This window comes from Xenopus laevis, chromosome 6L, assembly GCF_017654675.1.
Source record: "Xenopus laevis strain J_2021 chromosome 6L, Xenopus_laevis_v10.1, whole genome shotgun sequence".
Lineage (NCBI taxonomy): Eukaryota > Metazoa > Chordata > Amphibia > Anura > Pipidae > Xenopus > Xenopus laevis.
Genome location: NC_054381.1, coordinates 60,172,799 through 60,193,651, shown reverse-complemented (window position 1 = coordinate 60,193,651; position 20,853 = coordinate 60,172,799). Strand labels below are relative to the sequence as shown.

The 20,853-nt window shown below is 36.2% G+C and overlaps 1 protein-coding gene across 2 annotated transcripts in view; it reads right to left on the bottom strand.

Annotated features, from left to right (window-relative positions):
- The window catches only part of egfr.L (epidermal growth factor receptor L homeolog), a 135,385-nt gene that overhangs the window by 33,187 nt on the left and 81,345 nt on the right, over positions 1-20,853 (bottom strand). For both annotated transcript variants that reach the window (XM_041566091.1, XM_018267536.2), the window contains exons 2-9: positions 10,961-11,112; positions 9,857-10,043; positions 6,872-7,006; positions 6,647-6,715; positions 4,658-4,776; positions 3,914-4,055; positions 1,242-1,358; positions 361-493 (exon numbers count right to left, since the gene is read on the bottom strand). In XM_041566091.1, the coding sequence (XP_041422025.1) occupies positions 361-493; positions 1,242-1,358; positions 3,914-4,055; positions 4,658-4,776; positions 6,647-6,715; positions 6,872-7,006; positions 9,857-10,043; positions 10,961-11,112 (1,054 nt within the window). The remainder of the gene's footprint in view (positions 1-360; positions 494-1,241; positions 1,359-3,913; positions 4,056-4,657; positions 4,777-6,646; positions 6,716-6,871; positions 7,007-9,856; positions 10,044-10,960; positions 11,113-20,853) is intronic.

Below are 20,853 nucleotides of genomic sequence, written 5' to 3'. Positions count from 1 at the left end.
ATTTGCAGTTTGTGACTCCCCCTCTACTGCTTGCAGCAAAAAAGTGACAGATCCCCTTGTAGTAGTAGCGAAATCAGCAACCCCATACTGTCCTATAAATTGGTAGTAGAAAGGGCCACCATTAGGGTGGTACAGATGGGACTATTGTCAGGTCCAGGCTACCCCAAAAGCAGGACTTCCCACCAATAGGGCCAGGTTTGAAAGGATTGGGGGTGTGGCCATACAGGCATATCGGGCCACACTATTACTTATGGTAACCTTGGTAGTAGATCCAACTGCTGTTGAATATTTCACAATACTGACAAGAAAGCACCATTTGCTCTATTTGTTAAAGTATATATAGAAAAGGCAATAACATACCCTTTTTCTGCCACATATAAAAGTGTCACATCTCCATTAACTTTGGTACAGTTCTGAAATGAATCGATATTTGAGGCATTTACTGACAAAGCATGTTTCAGCTTTCCCATGTTGATTCCATCGCAAATCTTATCTGGAAAAAAAGTCAAATACAATATTTCATAGAAATATAGCTAAGTTCATACATTTGCAGAACCAAAATCAAACAAATGTTTAATTGGCATTGATTCAGTTATTATATGTATAATATGTATAAATCAATCCAATTAATGTACATAGCTTCAGACATAATAACCTTTCCAAGTCCAACAATGCCAGGCTCAGTGTTGAAAAGATGTTTTCTAGCGTATATCATAAATTTGCAATTGTTGTTGACTTTTTCCTTTTTTACACCTGGGGCAAAATCACAGAGATCACATCCTCCTAAAGTCATAAAGCTCAGGGCACATAAGTAATATTCGTCAATGGCATTCAAGCAGAAGAAAAGTGCCCCAATTTGACATTGCAGCCTTATTGGCATCAATGCAATGCAGCTGTGACCGTGCATTTGTTGGACAAAATCCTTACATGGGCATTCTCTGCAGAGATACCCAAATCTCACCTGGCTGAAAAAAACACCACTAGGGAATATGTTCTCTATTATCTAATATCTTGGGGATGGTATTACAGCAGCCCAAAATTACAGGTCAAATGTTAATTGAGCACCACAATGATGTATTTTTGGGCTACTCTAGCCAATGCTTACGATCTGCATAACTGGCTGTCAGTATTACTTAAGGAAAATAACAAAAAACTGTAAAAATAAAAGAGAAAAATGAAACATTTACTACATTTACACTGAAAAGTTAATAGCCAAACAGATAATATCCTATTGTATTTACCTTTGGTACATGGTCCATCACACTTTTTGCATTTTCGAATGCCATTCTCCTCTACTTCTTGGGAATCTGAGTTGCAAGTTCGGACACATGATCCATGATCCGTCACAACATAGTTATCTGTAAAATAAAGCAAACACACACACAGATATATATATGTTTCTTTTTGATTTTTTCACGGATAAAGTCCTTGGAGTACGGTTTGTTATCAATGATTTGTAATGTTTTATTTAAAGGGGACCCGTCACCCAAAAAAAACATTCCAAATCCTATTTTATCACATTAATCAAGCAAATGAACTTTAATTACACTATATAAATTATTTGAATCTTTTTTCCTACAGTCTGGGAATTCATAATTATAGCAAGCAGGCAGGAGCCATTTTGTGGACACTGTTATTAAGACAAGCCTTGCATCATCTCAGAATCTTGTTTGTGCACCAGAATGGTGGACCTGATGTCCATTCCCATGTCCTGGCTACACAATTAAACAGTAAAGAGAACGGGGGAATGTGTGGAGAGCAGTGACATCTAGGAAGTGCTGAATGGAAAGTGAAAGTAATTGTCTGCCCCGCCTCTATGCCACTGGCATAGAGGAGGGGAAGACAATATTTGATTGACAGCTGAGATTTTTAAATGAGCTTACAACAGCTAGGAATGCTTTAATAAAAAATAGAAATTGGATTTCATGTTTAATTTGAAAAGGACTTTTATTATACAGATTTTTGTGTCTGGATGACAGGTCCACTTTAACCTGCACCCACACGTTTGTTGGCTGGTTTTGAGTGCACCCTACCTGGACTATAGCAGTATGCACAAAATGTTGCTGTCTTAAATATATTGATAATGGGTTGAGTGCAGAGGACCTCTTGTATTTGACTATATGTATTTTGTGGTCACAGCCTCATTGCACCCCCGCCTAATGGTTTTAAAAAATAGTGGTGAGCACAACTTTCCCTTGTTTGATATAGTTATATAGGAGCAGTGACCAGCTCCATGTTGTAGCTCCCACCCTTCCCAACTATAGTCAGGTGATCCCACTGGTGTCTAATAAAAGGGCAGCCAAGTATGGGGGTTTACTTTGAAAGCAGCAAGAAAGTTGCAGGTAAAACTTAGTCCCTTTGTAAAATGTATAATGAAGCAATAGAATTCTTAATGAATCAGATAAAATTGAGCATAGGACTGGCCAGACATGGGATGACTTTGACGTAGTTGGCCATCTTAAATATATTGCAATATATGGACAAACAATCCCTGTTTTGTTTAAAGGGTAAGGCATTTTTCAGTAGCAGTATGCACAAAATGTCTCTGTCTTAAATATATTGATAATGGGTTGAGTGCAGAGGACTCTTGTATTTGACTATATATATATATATATATATATATATATATATATATATATATATATATATATATATATATATATATGTTGTCCTAAGTACTGGCACTCACAGGATTTACATAACCAGAAAAATGTTTTAGGAAACAAAAAAGGTTTATTTAGTTATTTGTTTACTAAAACCTTTTTCTTGTTATCAAAATCCTGTGAGTGCCAGTACTTGGAACAATATATATATTATTTTTTCACTAGAGCACCCAGGTCGTTTGATTAACATTAAAACAAGGGAAAGTTGTGCTCACCACTAATTTTTAAAACCATTAGGCGGGGGTGCAATGAGGCTGTGACCACAAAATACATATAGACAAATACAAGAGGTACTCTGCACTCATTTGAGTGCAGAGGACCTCTTGAATTTGTGTATATATGTGTGTGTGTGTGTGTGTGTATATATATATATTTTTTTTTAGATAGATAGACATGTAAGATAGAAAAAAAATGCATAAGCAAATTATACTATACTCATTATTTCTTCGTATGCTGTAGGCTGTTGGGTATATACAAATATTATGGGTGTATTTAGAATGAAAGTTAAAAAGTTCTGACAATCCAGATGTTGAGGAACTCCCAGCATTCACCCAGCAACTCAACAGATGTGGATGAAACTGGTAATGCGTTGTCATGCATTTGTTAGATATGAAGTGTGAACTGACAAGCGCTATAAATGCAACTTGCATATACACTGGATCGGAGATTGAGGTTGGATTTCGACAATATAGCTTTGGAGATGAGTAACATCTGCCCATATTTAAAGCAATGCAAACCACATTTTCATACCACATTATCTTCTATTACCTTTTACAAACCATCAAAATAACAAATGCTAGCTAAAGTATCCTCACCATTATGTTTTTCATTTGCTTCTGTCCAATTTATGTCCCTTGTTGTTATCCCAAATCCCTACCTATTTTTATATCAATCTTACTAGCATGTTTAATTAATAAGAAACACCCAACATTTTGGTCTTCTGTGCCACTGAATTTTAACCCTGCTGGTGTTTCTTTATATATTCTCTATATTTGTTTTATAATGTGTTTTATTATTAAATTAATATTCATCTCCAGACAATACATACTTGTCCATATAAAAAAGTCTGATATTTTTGTGGGTACCGGCAATGCTGAGAAAAACATTGGACTGTGTGTAAAAGAAATGCTGGTCTACTACTACTACTACTACAAATATTACATCTTGCACGTTGCACATTAAAACCAAGCCCATTCATAACACGATGAATGACAATACTGACATAAATTATACTAAGACTCTTTACTTACGTGGGCACTTTTTCACACACGCTGCTCCAAAACTATACTTTCCATCAGGATTTACTTCCAATTGGTATGTTGTAGGATTATAAATCTGCAGCTGAGGGCAGCCTTCTTTGCAGGTTTCACCATCACGAAATTTACGGCAAGCCTTAAAATGCACAAAACAACGACTGCTGGATATATATATATATATATATATATATATATATATATATTATCACTTTCTATAGGGACTTACAAAGAAGACCTGACCTTTGTTTAAGGAATTGTAAATGCTCTTGTTAAACTATTAACTAATGGAATATACTTATACTGTATACTGTATGAGAGGCTATACACAGTGCTGAGTTTGAGCATACAAGCCAGACACATGGGGATGTTTAGCCTGGTAGTGGTAGAGACTAGATGAATAGAAGCTTATGCTAAATTGTAATAACATTTTAGCCACACACAGCAATAGATTATTTGGCTGTCAGGGTCAAGATGAGAGGCAGAAGAGAAAGGCAAATGATTCAAAAACTCCCCTTTAAACATAAAAGCCCCCCTGATTCACCACCTGTAAATTCACCATGAAAATGCAAAATTCTTTTTCGGAAAAGAGACTAAGGCAAAACTGCCCCCCCCAGTCGGTAGCTCTGCCTGCACCCTGGCCCAGACGCTGATAGTTCCGTTATTGAAACAGACATAAGCTCTTCACTGCATGCAGAATCAACTTCACTGAGAAAAATCAAACATAGCCATGATTCTTACCAAGCAGTTATTTTCCTTTGGTCCTGTACAGCCTGAAGCACACTGGGTATGGCAGCAATCAATTGGCAGTGGACCTCTGCAACGACCTGAACACTGCTGGGCACAGATGAGCTTTGTTACTGAAATAAAGATTAAGATTGAGTTTACTTTACAGTAAAACAGAAAACATGTTTCTAAAGTGCAGTGCAAGATTACATTTACAATACAACCTAGCCAGATTTAACTAAGATTTGTTAAGGTCTGATTGTAAAGGGCTAGTTTGGTTTCTATACATACAGTAGTATAGCATCATCCACACCTTGGGAGTTATTTACTAAACTCCGAATGCAAAAATCCCCAAAATGTTGTTATTTTTTAGTATAAAATCAGAAATTTTAAAAAAACCACAGATTTTTCGGAATTTATTATACCCCGAGGATGGAAAAGTCCGAATCAGAAAATCTGGCATCTCAGACCTGTCGAGGTTGCATATAAGATAATGGGAGAAGTCCCAATGATTTTTTGATTTGCGCTGGGTTTCGTGCAATACCCCAAAGTTTACGGGCAAAAAGCATAAGAAATCTGAGTTTTCTGGGGTGAAAAATCAGAAAAAAAAACGCGAAAATCAAATTTTTTTCCCGCAAAGCAGAATTTCAGGAAAATCTAATTATAAATCGGCAAAAAAAACCCATGCGGATTAGATCGGAGTTTGTGTCTGGAAATGTTGAGATAAATTTGGACTTTGATAAATAACCCCCGTGTGTCTTATCCCCCTTTCGAGATTGTAATGCTCTTTTGAGCAGGACCCTCTATACCTCTTGCATCATTTATCAGTAGTATATCTGTTTATTTGGTATGTATACCCATCTATTGCACAGCTCTATTTATTGGCAATTTATAAATATGTATTATATTATTATTATTATTATTAATAATAATAATAACCATCATCCTCATCAACAAAATACGGGTCCTTTGTGTCTGTCTGACAGTACCTTGTATAAGTATTTACCCCTTGCACTTTTTTTGCACTTTGTTCTATTTTTCTATGATTTGATTTAAAACTTTTCAGTTGTAATCAACTATGTTGATTTGTTTCTGATTCCACATTATGGACAATTCTGTGCAGATCAATGACATAATATGCAAATTAAATTTTCAGTCCTGGTTATTGTATATTGCAACAAAATTTGGAAAAAATCCAAGGGGTGAATACTGAGAAGAACTACTTGTGGCAGAACAAATCCGGATGATCAAGACATTCGGCCTTTAGTCCAATGATTGGATCACCATGTATGCCAGTGAAATGCTGGGAGCCCACATTCAGCAGACTATTCAGTCCTTGACAAAGAGGATTTTCCATCAAATATAATTAATATCAGGATGAGACAATGATTTGGAAGGTGACGGTGATTATTTTGACTCTTGTGACTCTTTGGGGCCGATTCATTAACTTCGAGTGAAGGATTCGAAGGTAAAAAGCTTCGAATTTCGAAGTTTTTTTGGGCTACTTCGACCATCGAATGGGCTACTTCGACCTTCGACTACGACTATCGAAGGATTCAAAGTAAAAATCGTTCGACTATTCGACCATTCGATAGTCGAAGTACTGTCTCTTTAAAAAAAAATTCGACCCCCTAGTTCGGCAGCTAAAAGCTACCGAAGTCAATGTTAGCCTATGGGGAAGGTCCCCATAGGCTTTCCTAAATTTTTTTTATCGAAGGATCGTTGGATTAGAAGGATTTAATCGTTCGATCGAAGGAATAATCTTTCGATCGTACGATCGTACTATCTGCGCTAAATCCTTCGACTTCGATATTCGAAGTCGAAGGATTTTAGTTCCTAGTCGAATATCGAGGGTTAATTAACCCTCGATATTCGACCCTTGATGAATCGGCCCCTTAGTGTAGTATATACCTTGTGGTCCAATAATTTCAATGGGACCCCCCACAATAGCAAATGATCCAGAAAATATTTATCATAAGTATTTTCAAAAGCAGCTGAACTTACATTTCTGACAGTTTCCAGGTCCAGGTCCCCAGCATGATCCATTGCAGCTTTCTACATCACATTTAGGACCTGGTGTTTAAACATTCATAACTATGATTCAGAAAATTCAGATCTCATGGATGTCTTGACACATATAGAAGAGCAGAATTGTCGCAGAACAAGAAACAAAGGTTTGTTGAAATGCTTTCGGGAAACACAAGGAAGTTACTGCATGCAGATACTTACACATGGGAGAAAAACTTTTATCCAACGATATTTGGTTGATGGGATTGTCCGAGTGCAAAATATCATTCCACTGGATGGTATTCAAGTAGCAAAGTTTGCGATTTTTGGAAATGAGGACTCCACCATTAAGAATTTCTGGGTAGACAAATACCATAATGTTAAGTTACATCATCTAGGTTCTGAATGTAAAAAAAGTATATAAGTGGTATGAATACTAAGGAGCAGATTTATCAAAGGTCGAATTTCGAATTTATGTGAATTGTTTTGTACTCTAATAAATTCAATGTACTCAAAACTCAAATATTATCTTACTTAAGAAAAAACCCGAACGTTTTAAATTTGAACTAATGTTACTGACCCAAAAACTGGAATCAAATTCGAATGAAACTCGGTTTTAGTTTTTCACGGAAGGCAATTAAAATCTTTAAATGGGTCAAAGGTTCAGCAGGTTTTAGGTGGTGAATATTCTAATTAGAACTGTTCGAACATTCCAAATTTACATTCGAGTTGTGAGTTTTGACACAAAAAAAATTCCAAAAACTGAATTTACCGTTTGAGCCTTAATAAATCTGCTAGGGGTTTTATAAGGAAATACTATTGTCAAATATTGATGCGCTACTTTGCGGCCCAGATCGCCAATAATACATCCGGGGTGGATTTGATTATTCTGTATAATTTCATTTTGTGCCATCACACAAATACACTGCTTTCCGTTTTCTCCCCCAAGACATTAATAAACAGATTTTATAAAATTGAGCCCAGTACAGAAACCTGCAGCACCCCACTTAGAACCCTTATTTAATTAGAAAATTAACCACAACAACCAATATTTAATACAATCATTCAGCCAGTTCTCTTCCCATGCACAATTACTAGACCAATCAACCTTCAGTTTAGAAACAATCATTTATTGGCACTGTACCAAAAACCTTGGCAAATTTAATTAGACCACATCTCCTGCAACATCACTTACAGGTTTTCTCATTTTCCATCATTAGTGCTAATAATTTGCTTGACTTGATCGGTGCTTCATAAAATGTGAAACAAATTATTAATGATTTATAAAAAATAATAATTATTATTGTTACTTCAAATGCATTCCTATGGGACATAATGTCAAAGGGGCTGCTCACCTTACAAACAAATTTTTCAGTTTGTTCCCCAGAAATAAAGACTTTTAAAAATTGCTTTACATTTTTTTTTATTTTTTACCGTTTTCACAAAATTGCCCGGACACACACAAACTATAACACACATTTTCTCACCCTCATGCATTATATAACATACATATAACAAGACATAGAGAAAAAGAAAAATATTGATAAATGCACATTCCCTGGTCCCGTCACATAAGTAATTTATGCAGATGCATGTATTTACAAAGACAGGGGTTTTTTAGTTACACAATTATGAACATAAAATTGATAAGCCAACATATCACGTCAAGGTAGAACCCATATGGTGGTCCCTAACTATTTACCTCTGGTCATAATACTCAAATGCTAAAGGCTCCCGGCATAACAGCATTACCGGAAATAAAGGTGTCCCGATTGGTTTCAATCATAGGGCTTAGTCCTCCCCCGCCATTAGCTTTTAAATAGAGCGATAAACTAGACCACAGCATTGGTTCCATGAGATTAATCAGTTGCACTTTCATTGTATTGTAGTATATTTTTATTTAGCCATGGAGTGCTCCCACAACCTTTCCTTTTTGCATTTTGTATTGTAGCAGATCTATTCTGTTTGGAAGTTCAGCAGCTATGCTGCAGGTCAGGCTTCCATGTGGTTGTTGCACCCCTACATCCATCCCTTTAAATGGTGGCCCCATGCTTTTGGAAATGGGTGTTGGTCTGGGCAGTTTCTCTCTCTCTTAAAAGCCGCAAGCGGGGGAGGATTAATCTCATGGAACCAATGTTGTGGTCTAGTTTATCTCTCCTTTAAAAGCTAATGGTGGGGGAGGACTAAAAGTCCCCATATATGCAAAGATTTCTCTTGCCGATTTTAGCGAAGTCCGACCAATCTTCGAAATTATTGTGCGGTTAGTGGGATTTGAACGATCGTACATCTTACGATTTTTCGGCCGACATCTGTCAGAAAATTGATCGGCCAGGTTAAAAAATCTTTATCGGTCCCAGTGCAATCTATCTATGTTTGCAGGGACAAGGAGGCAGCTACCCTTTGTTTTCCTGGCAATATCGCCTGAAATGGTCTTTTTAGTGATACGATCATTTCGAGATAATCGTGGTCTCACGATGACAATGGAATCTTTAAAAATCTATGGCCAGCTTAAGCCCTATGATTGAAACCAATACCCCGGTTGGGAGACCTTTATTTCAGTTAATGCTCTTATGCTGGGAGGCTTTAGCATTTGAGTATTATGACCAGAAGTAAATAGTTAGGGACAGCCATATGTGTTTTACCTCAACGTGGTATGGTGGCTTATCAATGTTATGATCATAATTTTGTAACTAAAAAACCCCTGTCTTTGTAAATACATTCATCTGCATAGATTACTGATATGACAGGGGACCAGGGAATGTGCATTTATGAATATTTTTTTTCTCTATGTCTGTAGTTAATTTGGCCAGATCAGTAGCACTTTGTTGTGTATTTTAGTATAATACACAAAAGCCATGAATATCTTGTAAATTATATCCTTATAAACAGTGAGTTCTGATGTCATCAGTTATAAACGGTGAGTTCTGATGTCATTTCAGTCACATGACTCACTGAAATTTGTGTATTATAATAAATAAAGTACCCCAAGTTGCAAAATATGAGGATATTAGAAGTTACCTCGGAGTTCCATGACCTGTATAAAAACACTCGGCCTTCGGCCTCCTGTTTTTATATGGTCATGAAACTCCTCGGTAACTTATAATATCCTTATATTTTACAAGAGGGGGTACTTTATTCACTATATATTTTTATTTAGCCATGGAGTGCTCCCACAACCTTTCCTTTTTACATATAACGAGACTTTACCTGTCAAATGTCCCATGTGCAGTTCCTCCAAAGCATTAGTGGTATTCAGGGACTCATTACTCACTATAGCTAGAGCATATGTACTTTTGTACAACATATTCCCACGAATAATTTGAAGGTTTTCAAGATGAATGGATCTAACAGAGTTGATGGCTATGAGCACATAGCCTCCCACTTCTTGTATGTTCTAAAATGATAAAAGAAAAATGTTCTCAAACAGCATTGCTTTAATAACAACATTCACTGAGTATTTGGGGTTCATGATTAAGCTGGGCTGCAATGGGATAGCATATTGTCACAGCTGGCAATGGGGAGAATTGGTTGAGAAGGTGGATTTTATCAAGTCCTAAGTTGGTTAATGGGACTTGGTTGGTGGTGTTCCCCTCTAAGAGCGTTGGTCTCTGGGAGGGTATGTTACATTCGTTGAAGCATGCAATCCAGCGTACCCACCATGCTGGAAGGCACAAGTGGCTGGTACGATTGCATGCACCTAATTGGGTCCATTGCCAGGGATCTTGCAGAGGATAAAGGAGTTATGTTATATCACTGTTGATGTTTTTATGGTTATAATGTTGTTAATATGGAAATGTTATTTATATATATTTATGTTATGTTTTGTTAACACTTATGTATTTGTGCAATAAAGCTGTGGCCTAAAATATTCCAACAGTAAAGGGAATGGTAAGAGTGGATTATTTTTAGGGCAGTTTGGAGTAAGTAGGTAGGTATTTGTTTCTGCCCATGTCATGACACTCCCTATTCCTCCATTTCTGTTATTGTCTTTGGTCAATTCACTCGCTTTATTAGGGCAATGTTTGGGAATGGTCTTACATTTGTATTATAGATAATAGAAAGGCTTACTTATAGATAATAGAAAGGCTTATTTCACAACAAAGCAATGAATGCCTGAGCACCCAAATCATTATATTTGCTTATGTCAGCCATAACACCAATAATTTCTATAATTTCTAATGAGAAGTGGTTTATTTTTGTCCCAACAGGAAAATACACAAACTCTGCATGAATCCTATATGTTACATATTATCTTCCTATATGGTACATATATACAGTATTTAAAATGATAAATCATTATGTATTTCTTACCCGTAGGAAGGAGGTATCATTCAGGAGGTCTAAATAAGTAATCTCCAGATTTCCAAGCACAATTTCACACCCATCATACATCTTTTTAAGGCTGACGTAGTGTTCTTCTGTGTTACCCAGCTGATTTAATCGGTTAGTATTTCCAAGGCATACTAGAAAGAACCAAGAAAGAAATGCAAAATTAAAGGCCGCTATTATTATTTTAATTACTTTTATTTATTTATTTTTTTATTTTAATTCAGCTGTTTTGTTTTTCTTAAACCAAATTACAGATGCAAAGGGCAGACAGATACTAATTAAAGACAAATCATACATCCAGGAAAGATGGTGACAACAATACTTTGCAAAAGGACAGTCGAAACCTACAATCTGCAGGTTGTATTACAAACTGTCCCTGTCACCTGACAACTTTGATTCAACTGTAACCCTATTGAAAAATTTATTGAATGACCACAGTGACCATCTTCAAGTCTTAAATATTGGAGCTTATTTATCAACATTGGGTAAATATGCACCTGGAAACTAACCAATTGCAACCAATAATTGATTAGAATTTTTGTAGCCTTCTGCAGGTAGAACAAGGAATTTAAGTTGATGCTATGGCCACATGCACATTTGCCTGCTGTGAGCACATCTTCACTTTATAGTTAAAGGAGGAAAGGGTGGAGTACATGTAAGGAGTGGTGGTTAATAATAAAACAAAAAGTGAAAGGGAAGATCTACACAAAGATTGATTAGTAACAAAGTAATCACAACTAAAAAGTCAACAGCCCCCATCATTTGTCCCTAGTGAAGACCAATGTTCCTTCTGGATTCCGATGGTGCAATAAAATGCTGGTCCCTTGAAATGTAAACATGTAATGTGTGAAATAGTCAAAATAGTGCATTTTTCCATTATGTTTAAATAAACTACATGAAGAGATTTTTATTTATACCCATTTTTGATATATAAAAAAAACACAATTAATTAGATGTTTGGTTTGTGTACTGTAAAAAAAGGTGCAAAGTTTGAAATCTTATTGGTTGCTAAGAGTTACTGTACCTGGGCAAACTTTGTGCCCTTTATTATATGTTTATGTTCTTATAATCACAGCTTCTTAAAGCAGTGCATCTTAACCTGTCTACAGTATTAGCAAGACAAAGCTACCTTACAGTAGGTGCAACAACAGTGAGAACAAGCCCTAGCGAATTTAGCCAATTTGCCGTTTTTTCCTCTGGCCAAATGTCATGCTACTGGTACAAATTCTATCCCAGCTACCATAACCATTTGCTGTTCCAGTGCAAAAGGTCAAACAGGAAGAAAGCCTGCCAGACAGACACACTAAATAGATATAAAACAGAAACACAGCTCATTTTACCCAAATTATTCAATTACACAATGGAATAAGGAATTTATTGCTAATACAGCCTGTTTTCAGTAAGGGATGCATTCAATGTCAATAAAATGTCAGATTTCCTGTATAAGAATAAAATATCTTTTTTTAATGGAAATGGTAAAGTCCCAGTAACAGCTGAGCAAGCTTAAGTGACACAAGGCCTTTCACAATGAATATTCTTCGATGTAAATATGACTTGAACCTTCCATACCTTCTGCATTGCTGTAAATACAAAGCTAGGACCACAAGTCCATGCCAGAGTATTATGTCGACATTATACAGTCATTATACTGGTTCTAGAATTTTGAACCAATAAATATTGTGTATGCCTTCTCATGATGTGTAAAACAAAGCACTGGCCTGACCGAGGATGACTGCAGCTTGTTTATAAGCAACCTGATGTCTAAGACTAGTATCCTGAACTAGAGGGCAGAAGCTGTATGATCCTGAATAATTCAAACAGCCAGTTCTTTTTACTGACACTCTTCATTTAAACTCATGAGAGAAGATGATCTTTGATCCCCTGATTGTTCAATAGAATTAAATGGTAACTGGATGACAGTTCTGACAAAAGCCAATGCATTATTAATAAACATGGTGTCTAGCGGTGTACTGGAAAAAATGCAGTTCATATATTTTTGAAGTCGCAGCTGAGCACTAACACCCCATAGCACAGAAAAGAGTTCAAACGCTTAAAGAATGCAAACACATTTGGATGAATTGACATATAGATGGGGCCTGTCATGAGTGCAATTAAAAAGTAATAGACATGATAGAATGCTTGGTACATTATACTAATCCACTTTTTAACCTACCTGTTAATGGCAGAGTAATGTGTAAAAAATAGAAAAGTGCAGGGGTGCAACACTAGCAGATTTCCAGTCTGCCAGGTGTCTCCTTCACACCTCTAACATGTTATATAGAATGTGGTACTTTTCATACTGTGCCATAAACAGAATCTCTGGCTGACCAATAATCAGCCGAGGTATGTGTATAGTCCCAACAGAGAAATATGAAGGATGTGCAGTCCTTATAGTAATAAAACTAATACAATTCTATAAACTGTAGTGTAAAAAGAAGTTACTATGCCCCATAGCAAATCATGTTTCTAAACATTGAGAATAAGGCAGTAAGTCATACCTCCCAACTGTGCAGTCCTGCACTGAACAGCCAGAAAAAGAAACAACATTTCTAATTTAATTTGCTTTTGGTAGAGAGCCCCAGGTGCAACTCAGATACTTTTGAGATAAGCAAATGAGAAATTGTAACAATTTAGATAGATAGAAAGGAGGTTCCTTGGGAAAAGTTAGACTCACAGCTTAAAGGGCAATTCAGCTGGCTGGTAATGACCCTAGGGTGCTTAGAATGCAAAAGAACACATCTAATGGCAAATACAGTATTGCTTAGGGGCAGATGTATTAAGGGTCGAATATCGAGGGTTAATTAGCCCTCGATATTCATCTGGGGAATTAAAATCCTTCGATCGAAGGATTTTAAGCCATCGATCTAAGGATTATCCTTCGACCAAAAAAAGATAGCTAAGCCTATGGGGACCTTCCCCATAGGCTAACATTGACTTCGGTAGCTTTTAGGTGGCAAACTAGGGGGTCGAAGTTTTTTCTTAAAGAGACAGTACTGCGACTATCGAATGGTCGAATAGTCGAACGATTTTTAGTTTGAATCATTCGTTTCAAAGTCGTAGTCGAAGTAGCCCATTCGATGGTCGAAGTAGCCAAAAAAACACTTCGAAATTCGAAGTATTTTTTCTTCTATTCCTTCACTCGAACTTAGTGAATGGGCCCTTAAGTGTAGGTAGGCAAGATGGGAATTGCATACATGGCAATATGTAGAGAATTAATGCTCAATGTACTCAGCAATCGGTGCCCTGATACTTTATTGTCAGCTACTTTTTCGCATTTAATGCAAAGGTAAAAGATCACTATTTTCTGATTTTAAATTGAGTGAAAGGCCATAGATAGAAATACAAGTCTCTGTACCTACCATGTCATTACATGTAAGACTTATGGTACAAATGGCCAGTTAAGATATAGGATTACATGTTATCATGTCCAGCATTTTAAAAAAAACATGCTCCAGTTTCTGTTTCTGGGTCTTTGGTGGATTAACTGATCTGTGTAATGGCTGCAGGTGAAAAGACTAGAAATGAGCAAGTTCTGGTTTGATGGAATGTTCATTATTTTCCTATTTTGTCTTACATTATTCGTGTTTTACATTTGTCCAAATATTCATTTAGCACAATTGGCTGCTATATCCCTGGCAACATATCCACCTGCCTCTGACCATATACTTGCCCCCAGTCTAGGCAGAAATTACTTTATAAAGCTGCCAGATTAACACTTTCTCATGTTTATTTGTGCATGTGTTTGTTCCCAAATGCCAATTTTCCTACATTTTTTACTTTTCCCTCAGAGCTTCTCATCTAAAAGAGTATAACTGCTCTAAGATTGCATGAACTTTTCCAAACTATGTGAAATATATTACGTTTTCAGCGATCTAGCAAAATTTGCTTCTCATTAGGAAAGTCTCACTCGCTCTAGACAATATATTCGCTTGTTTTCTTGTAATTAAAAATTGTTGGTATCAATAATACACTGTGGGAAAATGCAAGAAAATGTTCTTTTTCAGTTTAGTTCATCTGTCCATACAGATGGTAAAACAGTGGGGGCACTGCTGGATCAAGTTTTTCGGGTAGTGCTCATCCCAGTCCCCACACGCTCAATCATATTCAATGGTTGCTGTACCCATATATTCTTTATTTTTATATACTGAATTGTACCACAAGGCCAGCTGTCAAAGGAATTTGGTACTGAATGTGAAGAGTACTGCTGAACGAATACATTTTTTACACTAGATGAGGCCTTGTGAGGCAGACAGCACAAGCCAAGCAAACAGAGGAGGCAGCACATTGGGACAAGAGTTCCAAGACTTCAAATGACCAATGACCATTTATTTGCATGGTTTCTTCGGATCATCATGTCTTATTTCCCTAGATATAGGAACATATGGATCTGGGCCAATAAAATTGACCCAATACAAGGAGGATCACCACTATCCCGTTTCATATTACTTTCTCATGCAATATATTATGGTCAATAAAAGGGGATAAGAAACCAAACCTTGGGTCATAAGGTTCCTAAATTGTGTCTGGGTCCTACTTAAAGCACAACAATAGCGTTCGTATGTAGAGATCCTTTGAGAAGTATATATTAGCTAATGCTGAGGAGTTTGTGTTCCCTGCCTGGCATTAATGCGTGTAATGCACAGCTGCTTGGATAGCACAGGAAGTTTACAGATGGATCTGTGTATACTGAGGCTCAGTTTTTGACTTGATATTATTAGGAAAACAGCCACAGCTGGAAATGACCTGCTTTTTTAACTCCTTATCTGTGACACTTTGAATATGTTTTATACAATGCTGTACCTTACCGTATGCTTGTTTGATTCAGATTGATCTGTGTTTTATATATTTTTCAATAAAATAAATTTTTAGTGATAATTGTAGCTTTCTGACATTCCAGTTTCTAGTCTGAACACTTGTCCACCACTAAGCACTTGTATACACAGGTACCATTAAAGGTTCAGTAAAATATGATATACATCCACATTTCCTAGGGTACTAGAAAGATATAACCAAGGTTCTAGGCGTGTTACATAAAATCAGTGGTGTAACTACAGAGGAAGCAGAGCTTCTGGGGCAGAGGTATAGGGGGCCCCATGAGGTCCAAATAAAGAGGAATTTCAACATATATTGGTAAAACCGGACAACCTCTGAATATGTTGGGGGCCCTAAAACGAATCTGCTGTAGGACCCAGTAACATCTAGTTATGCCACTGCATACAATATTCATGTTCCAAATACAGAGTAACTTTAATTTCCAGTTTTTTTAGCTCAAGAAATAACAAAAAAGTATGGTAAGAACAAGCCCTATTCATTGAACTTGTGTTGAACAAGGTGTGTACCACTCCTTTAACAACAGCTGTCCCAAAGCTTCTCCTGCTCTTTATTAGTCTTTGTCCAGCTAATGGATAGATTGCTTCTGATCATTTTAGCTTTAGTGACTTAATAACAACAAATGTTCTTTCTATGCATGAACTGAACTGAAATCTATAAAAGCTTGGATTAACACAGCAAATGTTCGTATCAAATGAAGACTACCAATTAGTATCTACCAGGTACCATGCAGCCAGGTGGACAATACAAATGTTAAATCAAGCAAGACAAATAGCAGTGAATAACAACAACAACAACAACGATTAACCATGGAAAAAGACGATCTTTTATTGAACACCTACAACTCTCAACATTTTACTACCAACATGATCAAAATGTACACAAATATTTGTACATGACAAAAAATGCAGACAGTTTTGCTTTTAGGCCATTTGTTAACCAGATTCCTTTATTAGGTTTATATCAAATTCTGACATTTGTATGCCTGGATTGCTTTCCTGTGCATACTAAGGTACTGGATTTCCTTATTTGCTCTGGTTGTATTTTATTAATCAAATTTTCCCTAGAATGTTCCCTATGTAGTGCAAAACAAATGCAATTTTCTTAATATGTAGCTTTATCCATTCTACCACATTGCAAAGTAAATGTTTATTTTTTTTTTTTGGGGGGGGGGGTCTGTATCCCAGGAAGATAAACAAATTTGAATACAGAAAAAACTCAGGACCTATTTTTTCTGTGTTTTACACATGTATGTATACAATCCATGGATTTTGTTTTGCTCACCATCTCAGGATTCACATTAACTACCCATGTATGGAACCAAACAATGTAATGCCTGAACAATAGTGGCCTGATCTCCATCAGACACCTATCAGAAAGGTTCAAAAATCCCATTGGGAATGACCCCATCAGACCATTAATATGGTAAGTTTCTCAATAGCATGGGTCACTGTTATGAACCAAACATGGCAAACAAAGGCACCTATTTATCACAGAGGTCACTACAGTTGACGGGGAGAAATCACTGTTCTCTATATATTTGTATAGGATTTAGATACATGTAACACTAGAAATCCTATGCATGACAACAGAGACGTGGGGAATCCTTCTTTGAGAATTTATGAACTCTATTTTTACTCTTTAATAATAATATGCTGCTTATAAATGTGTGATAAATGAATGTGTTGAACTTAAAAAAGGCAACTTTGTTGCTAAATTTGAGTACACAATTACATATACTTATTATGCTAATGCCATATCACATACAGAACAGAAGGAAAATGCAACTTTTGGCATTCCAGGTGCTGCAGAAACTACTGTGTGTCTCCCTTTATTGTACAAAATTAGTGGTAATTCTGCAACATACTGTATGATAAAGGATTACAAATTCTTGCTAAAAGGCTTCTAATGTTCTGGAACACTGGAACATTTCATTTTAAAAACAGTGCACAATCATTAAGAGTCACAGTTAATATACTTGGCAAGTCAATGCTGATGTCAATTATTTGTACAATATTTGTGATTCATTTCCTATATGAGAACATGCCCCCCACACACAACACACACCTTAGTATTGTGGTTTATGCCAGAGATACTTCCTGTTGTATCATTTACACACCTGGGTTAACCTCTATAGTGTTTTAGTACAGTGATTACAATGCTTTGAACATATATGGTGAGTGTACAGAACAAATATCTATCTGCTAACATAAAGTAATAAATGGATATGACAGAACGAGATATGATAAACTGGTCTGAAACTTAACAGGAGTCTACAATATTGGTTTACTTACATCTTAATCATTATAAGAAGCTGGGGGAGGTTATGGGTATAAATACTTGCCTGGTTACAGTACAATTTTGGTACCGCTTACTCTGTTGTTAAACATTAACCTTTGCTACCCTTCATCCCTTCTCTGGAGAAGAGCTAATATTTACTAGATAATATAACCCACAAGATAGTTCAAACGCAAATGCAAATATTAGCACTGGGGACAAAAGTCATGATGTATTTTCATGTAGTTATTTTAATTGCTTAGATGGCAGTTCAAACTCCATTTTTCAACTTGAATTTTTATATTTTGTATTATAACGTTCTATCAGAACTAAGTTATCTCGGTGCATGTGGTGCAGCTGTGTTTACCCAATGCATTAATAAGGCCGCCTCCATCTATAGATCTATACACAATTACACATGGGAAAGGTGTTTAGACCTCATATACTGTGCGCTTATATACTGTATTTTTTTTCCCATTTATTAAAGGTCTAATTTGTATTTACCTTTGAAGACATTTTTTTCAAATGTGATTCCGGTTTAAAAGGGCCCAGACTGATACTTATGAATATTGGAGCAAATTAAGTGCTCTACAGTAACTCATTGCCAATAACGTCTAGATATTTGCTTTTGTTATTCAAGCTGCATTACATTAATTAAATCTTCAATTGGTTGCTATGGTTTACTGCGCTTTTGCAAATTGACACCTATTTCTACAATCCCTATGGAATGTACTGAAGATGTCTGTGATAAGCTGGGTATATGGTAAATCCTCTCTATTAGATGCCATGTATGCATATTTTTCACAAATCTGTTGCTAGGTGTGAAGCCCTTAGTAGAACCTAATGATTAATCTCTTCCAATATGACATATTTTAAATTGGGAATATGGATGAAGAATGTTGTGTTTATCATGAATATTATGAACACATATTTATATATATATTTAGGGATACTTGTCTTGTAAAGTGATGTTGACACTGTCAATTCTCCGATTGGCCTTTAGGGTCTTTCATACAGGACAAGACTGCAAAAAATTGGAGCCACTGGAAGTTATGCTACACTTGGTACATAAGGTAAGAAAATCTTCAGAAACGTAATTAGGCCAAAGTGGCAACCTTACAGGTCTCCATTACAGTTTGGGCACATGTTCATACCAATGACAGTTCCCCTTTAAGCTCTGTGTGAAACAAGCCTCTAAAAACATTTATCTTACATAAATAAAATGATATTTCAGGCCGGAAATAGTTCTCCAGTAATCTCCAGTTCTTTAATTGCCTGTTATTTGCTGCTGTTGAAAACCAAAATTTTAACTTTAATGTCATCCACAATTCCTTTCAGCACTAATGCAGACAAAACGGAGACAGTGAGAAGTATTTCATAACAACTCAACTGCCCTGTTTTACTGGCAGACTGTGTAGATAAAAAAATAAGAAAGGAAGAAGAGAAATATAAAAAAAAAAAAGAAAAAGGCGCATGCTGTTTGAATAAACTAGAGCCCCAGGGAAACAGGGTCCTAATTACTGAATGAATCATATTAATAATCATTTTCATGATATGCTGCAGTATCTCATGTAAAATATTTTTGAATATAAGAATTCAGATATACAGGCTTTTTCAACACACAGGAGGTTATTTATTAAAGTCTGAATGCAAAAAAATAGAAAAATGCGAGGTTTTTTTTACTATAAATCCGAATTTTTAGTGGAAAAAAACTCACATTTTTCTGGATTTATTAAAGTCCAATGCTGCAAAAAGTCCAAATCCAAAAACCCGGCATCTCAGACCTGCCAATGTTGTATAATATGTAATAAGTCAATGGGATAGGTCCCTGTGCTATTTGGAAGTTTCTATGGTCTGCGCTGGAATTAACCCTAAAATCCCACTATTTCTGGCAAAAATTAGAAAAATTCGAGGAATTCGGGGAAAAAAATCAGAAAAAAACATATGATTCAGATTTTCGCCCAATTTATTTGAGTTTTCCTCTTATTCAATGAAATCGTGCTTTTTTTTGTATATATAAGGTCAAATCGTGGATTCTAGCTTGGTCTGATTTTTTTAATAAAACACTTATTTGATAAATAAGGCCTCCTAATTTATGGAATAAGTTGCTGCAATAAACCCTGATTAAATGCACATTTTTACTTATACTAGCCAATTTCAGAGCCTATTCGAGACCTTGCAAGCATACAAACTGGACACAGTTAAGGTGTTGCAGTGCCCAGAAATAGCACCTCAGTTCTATCCCACATGGGTAACCGATTAAGGCTATTTTTGAAAATGAGATGTAGTTTTCCTTCAGACTTTCAGCATTAACAAACAAATCAGCTGATTGTAGCATTCAGTTGCAGAAGAACTTTAGAGTGCAAGGCGAGGAGGGCAGAGCGAGATACAGAGAACCATCACTTATAACAAAAAGACAAATTGATAAAATGAAGTATAGCTGAAAAAGCCTTAAATGTGTACAGTTCTAAAATAAACTTATTTTTAAAGTTTATAACAGATAGAGAGGATTTCAGTTATGAACTTGCATTGGAAGATGCAGGGATATTAATTATATCAAAGGTATTCTAAAGACTTTGGGGCTCATTTATTAACGCAGCGCAGCGCTAAAAAGAGCGCAGTGGCCTGACATTTGCCCAGCGCATGCGAGTATTTAATAATGTAGCGCACGATACCTTAACAGTGCGATTTGTGCGCTAATGTAGACACAGACAGGTGCGACGTGTGAAACTGCGTATCAGCTGTCGCAGTGCTTATAATAAATTGTG